A 9,643-nucleotide genomic window follows, 5' to 3' on the forward strand; every position below is an offset into this window, starting at 1 on the left:
CGGGTTGCGAATGAGGACGATTTGACCCAGTCGGGCTAATCGCTGAACGGCGCGCCATTTCGGCCTTTGCTGAAGGGTGTGCAAGTAATCGTGCGACCAAGACTTCCAAAAACCTTCGGTAATTCGCTGAGCCAACTGCCACCGAGACAGTCGGTTTTCGTTAATGTCGAGCACGCTAGGCTCGGGCGAAGCCACAAGGGAAGCGCCTACTAAAAAATGACCGGGGGTCAACGCTTGATAGTCGTCGAGATGTTCGGAGATAGCGGCGAGAGGTCGCGAATTTAGGCATGCCTCGATGCGGCGGAGGATCGTTGTCATTTCTTCATATGTAAGTGTATGAGACCCGATGCATCGCTTGAGGTGGTGTTTGACACTTTTGACACCAGCCTCCCAGAGACCGCCGAAATGTGGCGCGGCCGGAGGCAGGAAATGCCAGGTCGTTTTTTCGCTAGCGGAGCGATTGAGGAAGTTCGGTTCGCGAACGGCTTTATAGTAGGCGTCGGACAACTGCCGATCGGCGCCGTGAAACGTCGTTCCGTTGTCGGAATACATGTGCTGAGGCAAGCCTCGACGCGATACAAATCGATGGTACGCTGCGGTAAACGTCGCTGCGGTGTAGTCGCTGACAAGTTCGAGATGTATGGCCTTGGTCGTCAAACATATAAACAATGCGATGTACGCCTTATGAGATTTCTGACCGCGACCGGGGGCTGTCCGTATGGCGATGGGCCTTGCGTAATCGACACCCGTATGCAGAAAAGCGCGGGAGACACTTTGGCCGCTTCGCGGGCGCATCGGACACACTTGTGTAGAACGAATCGAACCGTAGCGCGAGCACGCAGAATCCAAAATTCCGTGCGTAAGGACGTGAGAGTGAGTTGGGAACCCCTGTGCATTGTGCGGAGGTGGTGGTGCTCGATGATGAGAGTTAAAAGCGGATGTGATCGAAGGACGATGGGATGCTTCATCGTTTCTGGGAGGTTAGGGTGCCGTCCCATGGCGCGTATTGCGATACGCGCGTATCGGGCGTATCGAAGTCTGCGGCCAATCACAGACGATCCGCCGATTTTGGTACGCCGAAATTTGCTCCTAAACGTCCCATGGAGCGGATTTCATCAGATTAAGCGTAAGCGGACCAGCGGATCGCCAATCACAGAATCTTTCCGATAGAGCCCTTTCAAAGATTCCGTTGAAACGGATCCGTGATTGACGATCCGCTGGTTACGCTTCCGCTTTATCCGCTCCATGGGACGGTAGGACCGTTTGGCGACGCGTACTGAACACACGCACACAAACACGCTTGTGACGCATGCACCTAAAAGGGCAAACGTCATAACCTCCAAAGTGAAGCCAGTTGTACGGCAAAAAATCTATGTTGAGATCGAGATCGCCAAGGTATTCGCCACCGCTTAATCTAGATCCAAATCACCTAGATTACCCCGAGAACAGTGTCACCACGTCGATTTACATTTCAGATCCAGATCGCCCTCGTTTTCTCCTCGAAGAGGATCATTTCGCTTGCATTCGCCGAAGAATTTTTGTGACTTTTGCGTGACATCGGTGTACGGCAGTGTCGAGATCAAGATCGCCAAGGTCATCGCCAAGGTATTCGCCACCGCTTAATCTAGATCCAAATCACCTACGTTACTCCGAGAACAGTGTCATCATGTCGATTTACGTTTCAGATCCAGATCGCCCTCGTTTTCTCCTCGAAGAGGATCACCTCGCTTGCGTTCGTCGAAGAATTTTTGTGACTTTTGCGTGACATCGGTGTACGGCAGTGTCGAGATCAAGATCGCCAAGGTTATCGCCAAGGTATTCGCCGCCGCTTAATCTAGATCCAAATCACCTACGTTACTCCGAGAACAGTGTCACCATGTCGATTTACGTTTCAGATCCAGATCGCCCTTCTTGTCTCCTCGAAGAGGATCACCTCGCTTGCGTTCGCCGAAGAATTGTTGTGACTTTTGTGTGACATCGGTGTACGGCAGTGTCGAGATCAAGATCGCCAAGGTCATCGCTAAGGTATTCGCCACCGCTTAATCTAGATCCAAATCACCTACGTTACTCCGAGAACAGTGTCACCATGTCGATTTACGTTTCAGATCCAGATCGCCCTCGTTTTCTCCTCGAAGAGGATCACCTCGCTTGCGTTCGTCGAAGAATTTTTGTGACTTTTGCGTGACATCGGTGTACGGCAGTGTCGAGATCAAGATCCCTACTCCGAGTCAAATACGCCGGTGATCTTTGAGCTTTGCCCTCTTCCCCCCATTCGAGGAGTATAATCATTTATACTCTCGTGTCTAAAACTTGTTTTCGTAATTAATTATTAATTAAATTTATAATAATATATTATCTTAGTATTATGTTAGCCTTTTTTTCAACAACGTTATTTCAAAATATATTTTTATCTTCTACTGTAATTCATTTTCTACTTTGTTCTAGATTTTTATATTAGCATCACATTACTTTTAATGTCATTATTTTCTCTTATTTTCTATGCCTGCGCACAAATTGAGTTGTATTAAATATATTTATTCAAAATTGTGTTATAATTAATGCTTATATACCTGATATGGCGTTTAATTAACAAAGAAGCCAGTATAGTCTAGAATAACAAATATGTAGATAGTAACAAATAAGATAGCAGTAATAAATTTGCGAAGAGTGAATCAGTGACAATAACTCAGTTAATCAGATTTATTTTTATTACAAGTAATCATTACAATATATATCACTGATTGAGAATACGTTTTACAGCGAATAGTATCACAACACAAAATATACAGAGAAAGTGCGGACGAGCGTTCATTTACAGCGCCGAGAAAGAAATCAATCTCACTCACACCTTTATGAACCAAATTACTTTCATTAATCGATATTATGCTAGCGACGGCGACATAAAACATCATGGACATTCCTGTAATGGCCATAATAGCAGAGCGCAAATCATCTGATACATTGGACGTGACAGCGGAGCTAATAAGTTGTGTATCTTCTGGAAAAAAAGGATAATGAAATCAAAATGATAGATTTCGATGCCTTAATGATGCGTTATATCTGATTAAAAGCGTGAAACGTACCGCTCAATCTCCCGACTAGTTCTCCCGTACTTTCTCTGTCAAACATTGCCGTTTCCTGTTGAAGGATAGCGGCGTACGCCTGTTTCCTAAGGGACTGCGTGATTTTGTCCGCCGTCGACATTAGACAAACTCTGCCAAAGTTGCTCACACCGCCTATGAGAAATATCACAAAGAGAGCAAGCGGGGGCGGCCAGCAAAAGTAAAGTCTTCAATTCCGAGCGTCTCTTCGCCTTAACCGCATGTACTACGGGCATAGATGCGTCGGACCGGATAGCGTTGGTCGTATAGTGTCTCAGTCCGATGAACACGCGGCCCTTCCTCGAGAATCTGACAATCCTGCTTGTGTCGGCCTTCGATTCGGGTTAACCTAAACACAAAACAGTGTCACTCAGGATTTCATTGGAACATCGTGACTACGCATATGTACGATCGAATACGTACGATCAGCTTTGCGGAAAACTGTCCAAATTCTCCTGAGTATTCTGTTGTGTATTAGATCGCAATAATTCCTAATTGCACGCACCTCGTATGTAAATACTCCGTTTCTTCTCCTTTCTCTACTGCTCTAGTGCCACTAGTGCACTTTCTACACTCAATATGGCACCTGAACCCAAGAAGGAGGGCTCGACCCACACGTACGTTACGATGGAACTGTGTGAGTGTGCGATCCGCTCAAACAATGTTCAAAAGATTGTTAAGCGTATCAAAAACGGCGGATCGTCTGTGATTGGTCGCAGAGTCGATACGCCCGATACGCGCGTATCTCGATACGCGCCATGGGACGTCAGCCTCAGACTTTTGGAGCCGGCCGCCGACGCGGAGCAGGCCGTCAGAGTCAATGTGCGGATGCAAGGATCTAAGCGGGCTGGCTTTCGGCAGCGCAGTTTTTGTTTCTGAGGCTCGCAATTTCGTCGCGAAACGATGCATTGATCGCAGCCAATAACGCTTTGCGTCCTGAATGTCGTCGGTGCGAAGGAGTGGGGGGCGAAGGTCGCGTGCTGCCTCGGCCTCGCGAGACTGGTTGCGGATGCGTGCCCGCCTAAGCGAAGCATATACGCGGTAACTCGTAAAAGTTTCGGCCAAGATGAGAACCGAGAAGCGAGATCCCACGGTTCCGAGGGGCTTAGAACGCACACGACTGGTTGAGGTCGTGCTTCTGGAATGCCGTCCGTAGCATCATGAGCGGCTGGGTGATCGCGAACGGGCCAGAACTCGGGTGACTCTTTCAGCCACGACGGGCCGGTCCACCATAACGGATGTAGCTGAATCTCGTCGGGAGCGAGACCGCGCGACGCGCAGTCCGCAGGATTGTCGTGAGTGTGCACATGACGTCAAACCACCTCGGGGAGTGCCGTCTGAATTGCCGCGACCCGGTTGGCGACAAAAGTTTTCCAATGGGATGGAGATTTGCTAAGCCATGCCCGTACGATGTCCGCGTCTATCCAACAGTGGCAGTCGCCCAGCGGAATTTGAAGGGTGGTGCGGACGAAATGCATGAGACCCGCGAGGAGATGCGCGGCAAGTAATTCTAAGCAAGGCACAGTGATAATTTTTAGGGGAGCTACTTTTGATTTAGCTATGAGAAGCGAGACGGTGACCGAGCCGTCGACGTGCACCGTTCGAAGATAAACGGCGGCAGCGTAGGCTTTTGTGGATGCATCGGAGAACCCGTGTAGGGCGAGATGCAAGGTGTCGGCGCCTTGCTTTGTCCAGCGGGGTATTTGGACTTGATTCACGCACGGAAGCTTTGAATGATATGATACCCATGGACGGAGATGAGTGTCCGGAATCTCATCGTCCCAATTTATTTTTAAAAGCCAGAGCTGCTGCATGAAAATTTTTGCGGTGACGACGACCGGGGCCACCCAGCCGAGCGGATCGAACAGTTTGGCAATAGTTGAGAGAATGGCGCGTTTTGTTGTGCCGGGATTTTGGGTAGTGACTTGAAATTGGAACACGTCCTGAGGCGGATTCCAGGCAATCCCGAAAATTTTGAGATGTTCATCGTTCTGGAGAACTTTGGGGCTCGCGAGGCCATGATCGGAGGGATCGAGGTCGGCGATGAGCTCCGGACAATTACTTGCCTATTTTTGGAGACGAAAACAACCTTTGGCCAATAGTGCATTTACTTGATCCCGGGTTTGACGCGCGAGAACTTTGTCGTCGGCGCCGAAAACACAGTCATCGACGTATGTTTCTTCGAGTAGGACGGGAACCGCGAGAGGGAATTGCGATCCCTCGTCGGCGGCGAGCTGCTCTACGGAACGAATGGCTGCAAAGGGAGCATAGGCACCGCCATACGTGACGGTTAGCATCCGATATTCTTCGACGGGATCCGAAGGAGAGCGGCGCCATAAAATGCGCTGATAATCTGTGTCGCGAGGGTCAACACGGATTTGCCGATACATTTTCGCTATGTCAGCGGTAAAAACATATCGGTACTGCCTCCATCGGAGGATCACGACGACGAGATCACGCTGGAGTTTTGGCCCGATCAGGAGGTGATCGTTTAAAGAGGTGCCATTTGTGGTTCGCGCGGAGGCGTTGAATACAACGCGGAGACGCGTTGTTTTGCTGGTGGCTCGTACTACGGCGTGATGCGGAATGTAGTATCGTTTAGTGACGTCGACGACGAGATCTTCCGGGGGGATCTTGGCCATGTGGCCGAGCCTTTCGTACTCGTCCAGGAATTCGCAATATTCGGAAGCGGTGGTCGGCTCACGTTCAAGACGGTGTTCTACGCGCCTGAGACTCGAAAGGGCGGCGAAGCGGGATTCGCCTAACTGAGGGAGGCCGCGTTCGAATGGTAGCCTGACAACGTACCGTCCTTCAGGCGTGCGAGTGTGCGTGGTTGCGAAATGTTCCTCACATTGGAGTTCCTCGGGACTCATGTGAGCTTTCCGGGGAATGTCTTCGACCTCCCAAAAGCGACGAAGGTCGGATTCGAAGTCATCGAAAACGGTTCCGTGATGGATTTGCACGGATTCACGGGGAGAGGGAGGAAGGGAAGCCACGGGACCGGAGAGTATCCACCCGAGCGTGGTATTCTGAGCTCATTTTCGGCACCTTTCCGAACTCCCTCCAAGAGTAAGAAACCGAATAGATCGGCACCGATAATTAAATCGACCGGGTCGAGATTCATGGGTTCGCTATCGGCGAGCTTGAGTCCTGTGATGTGCTCCCATGAACACATGGAGTTGACACGGCTCGGCTTATACCGAGTGAGCGATTTCATGATGAGCGCGGTTGTCGAATAGGCGGGCCCATCGCACGACGTGGGAGTTAATGTGATTGTAACAGCGTGGCGTATGATGGATTTGGTATCGCCAATGCCCGTGACGCATACGGAGCGTGAGATCTTCGGTAATCTCAGGCATTGGGCTATCGACTCCGTAATCAAGGTAGCAGCAGACCCTTGGTCGAGAAGGGCTCGAATAGTGATCGCACGACCGTTCGATGAATGCACGCGAACGCGCGCGGTGGCGAGTAGAATTTGCGAATTCGGCGACACGGTTTGCGAGACTGTATGTGACGCGACTTCACTTTCGATTTTTTTGATTGCCGCTACCGTGACTGCGGATTCTGCTGGTTCGGTTTCATTGTTTTTGACGGACGCATCGAGATGCAACAGAGTGTGGTGTCGCTTACTGCATTGCTTGCAGCTGCGGGAGCTTGTACAATCTTTGACCGGATGCTTTGCGCTGAGGCAATTGAAGCAACGCTTTACTTTTCGGATGAAATCGGCACGTTGAGCCGGTGTTTGATTCAGAAAGGTGGAACATTGGTACAACAGGTGACTTGTTTTGCACAGAGGACAAGATAATGTCGCGGTCGACGCCGCGTGTGATGCGAGAACTTTATTTTTCGGTTTAGAAGACTCCGCGACCTTGGGAGTCACGGGCACGATAGCCTCTAGCGCGCGAACTCGCGATTCGAGAAATTGATCGAGTTCCGCGTATTTAGGGTACTCTCCCGTATCCCCGAGCTTGAGTTCCCATGCCTTTCTCGAGAATTTATCAAGTTTTTGCGCAACGAGAAATACTAATACGTCATCCCAATGTTCCACTGGACGCCCTAAATTTTGTAAAGCTTGTATCGCAGCGTTCGTTTGATCGCGGAGGTTCCGAAGGTCTTTGGAAGTTTCGGAGACCAGCGCCGGCAGCTGGAGCAGCGTTTGTAAATGCCCGGTAATTAGACGACGCTTATTGTCGTATCGCGATTGCAGGATGTCCCACGCGACCACAAAATTTGCTTCGGTAATCGCGAGATGAGTCAACACGTTACTTGCGTCCCCTTTTACACACGAGCAAAGATAGTGCATGCGGTCGACATTAGAAATGGTGGCATCGTTACGAACCAGGGAGGTGAAGCGATCTCGAAAACTTTCCCATTTGTCAAAGCTGCCGTCGAACGTCGGTAAGTTGATCCGTGGCAAGTGAGAGGACGGACGGAATGAGTCAGCCAGACCGCTTACGTTGATCGTTGAGTGGTGGAGTGGCTGGGGTTCAAAGGTGGCCAGCACCTCTGCCATGAAGTCCGCAGCCTCGTTGTAGACATCCTCGCAGTCGACGAACAGATGGTTTTGAAAGTACGAGTGAGAGGCTTTCAATTTATCGTCGGCATAGAGAACGAGTTTTCCATCGAGCTTCTGACATTTAGCGAATGTGTTTTTGAGACCGGCGAGTCGCTGTCGAGTTACGGCTTGCGTCATCTTCGCTTGCCCGAGTTTCTTATAGTTGGCCAGCGCTCTCGATATTTGCCCCATGAGCTGAGTTTGCAAAGTGAGAAGTTCATCGCACGATGACATGGTGATTGGAATACACAACAGTTTACAGAGCGGGAAAGTCGCTAAGTTTTGTTCTCCTTGACGTCGATCCGGCTCGAAGGACCAAAATGTTTGTTGTGGTGACACCACGGACGCTGTGTTTCAACCTTGGCGGAAGGTTCGATCGTCAAGGCAAAGGTCACTTTTGAAATTAACGACTTCGTTAGTTAGCTCAACAGATAATTTATTCTAATTAGGCGGAGGCGAGCGATACTGGACGCTGATGTGAGGCGTGCGAGTCGTCGTCGGCTGGTAGAGGCGCGCACTGCACCGTTAAAGACGGATTCGTTCGACACTGAAACGAGCACGGGCGTTCGTGACTCAACGCTAACGGGCGCTTCGTGGTTTCTGGAGCTCTGCTGAACGGGCTCGCGCGTTGAAAATAGGCACGTCCGTTTAATTTGCGCAACGCGGTTGCAACTCCGGATGCAGACAGTTTTTTCACACAGGGTGTGGGCGGTAGGCTGTCTCAACGATTACGATTATCAACTCGTTCGGATTGCGTACGAATAGAAAGTAGTTGACCGGCACGAATTCGAAGCGTTTCGTGTGGTAGCTAATTGCCGATTCGCTTTCGAGAGCGACGCACATGTCGATCGTCGGTGATCGCGCAAACTTGACTGTTTTGGTGGGAGGGGAATTCGCACGTGTAACGACGGGCCATGCGGTTCAATAACGAGAGGGCTTATCGCGATGCGACGTTGCTCGCTGATTCCGGAACATACCGCCCGCCTCGAATAAATACATTCGAAATTATTATTTTACAACATATGTCACAACGGGGGAAAATAACAAAAATGTGTTAATTAATGAGTGGCGCCGCCCGCCATGGCGGAATCTATGGGCTGTTCGTTGTTGATGTCCACCGGGAGAAAGCACAGTTTAGTTATGGGGCGCTTGTACTCCGACCGACTCGTCCTCACGGTGACGACTCGGGTCAAACCGTCTTTGCCTGGATGACACACGGTTATGCGCCCGAGTTCCCATTGGCTCGGTGGCGCGAGCGGGTTGCGAATGAGGACGATTTGACCCAGTCGGGCTAATCGCTGAACGGCGCGCCATTTCGGCCTTTGCTGAAGGGTGTGCAAGTAATCGTGCGACCAAGACTTCCAAAAACCTTCGGTAATTCGCTGAGCCAACTGCCACCGAGACAGTCGGTTTTCGTTAATGTCGAGCACGCTAGGCTCGGGCGAAGCCACAAGGGAAGCGCCTACTAAAAAATGACCGGGGGTCAACGCTTGATAGTCGTCGAGATGTTCGGAGATAGCGGCGAGAGGTCGCGAATTTAGGCATGCCTCGATGCGGCGGAGGATCGTTGTCATTTCTTCATATGTAAGTGTATGAGACCCGATGCATCGCTTGAGGTGGTGTTTGACACTTTTGACACCAGCCTCCCAGAGACCGCCGAAATGTGGCGCGGCCGGAGGCAGGAAATGCCAGGTCGTTTTTTCGCTAGCGGAGCGATTGAGGAAGTTCGGTTCGCGAACGGCTTTATAGTAGGCGTCGGACAACTGCCGATCGGCGCCGTGAAACGTCGTTCCGTTGTCGGAATACATGTGCTGAGGCAAGCCTCGACGCGATACAAATCGATGGTACGCTGCGGTAAACGTCGCTGCGGTGTAGTCGCTGACAAGTTCGAGATGTATGGCCTTGGTCGTCAAACATATAAACAATGCGATGTACGCCTTATGAGATTTCTGACCGCGACCGGGGGCTGTCCGTATGGCGATGGGCC

The 9,643-nt window shown here is 50.7% G+C and overlaps 2 protein-coding genes across 3 annotated transcripts; both read right to left on the minus strand.

Annotated features, from left to right (window-relative positions):
• Positions 1 to 2,682: 2,682 nt before the first annotated feature.
• Positions 2,683 to 3,691, minus strand: LOC112454411 (ATP-binding cassette sub-family B member 10, mitochondrial-like). Of its 2 annotated transcripts, none has more exons than XM_025015794.1 (3): positions 3,607 to 3,691; positions 3,084 to 3,450; positions 2,683 to 2,998 (listed from the first exon to the last, which is right to left on the minus strand). In XM_025015794.1, exons 2-3 carry the CDS (start codon positions 3,202 to 3,204, stop codon positions 2,691 to 2,693), a joined length of 429 nt encoding a protein of 142 aa, XP_024871562.1. In that variant the 5' UTR covers positions 3,205 to 3,450; positions 3,607 to 3,691; the 3' UTR covers positions 2,683 to 2,690. The 2 variants fall into 2 exon arrangements, with proteins under 2 accessions (XP_024871562.1, XP_024871560.1); XM_025015792.1 differs by having other exon boundaries at positions 3,525 to 3,617.
• Positions 3,692 to 8,714: 5,023 nt separating this feature from the next.
• LOC112454421 lies at positions 8,715 to 9,464 on the minus strand. The gene has a single exon (XM_025015807.1). The coding sequence runs from the start codon at positions 9,462 to 9,464 to the stop codon at positions 8,715 to 8,717; it is 750 nt and encodes a 249-aa protein (XP_024871575.1).
• Between the last annotated feature and the right edge of the window lie 179 nt (positions 9,465 to 9,643).

The sequence above is a fragment of the Temnothorax curvispinosus genome, unplaced genomic scaffold (genome assembly GCF_003070985.1).
Source record: "Temnothorax curvispinosus isolate PA1 unplaced genomic scaffold, ASM307098v1 QBEX01000461.1, whole genome shotgun sequence".
Lineage (NCBI taxonomy): Eukaryota > Metazoa > Arthropoda > Insecta > Hymenoptera > Formicidae > Temnothorax > Temnothorax curvispinosus.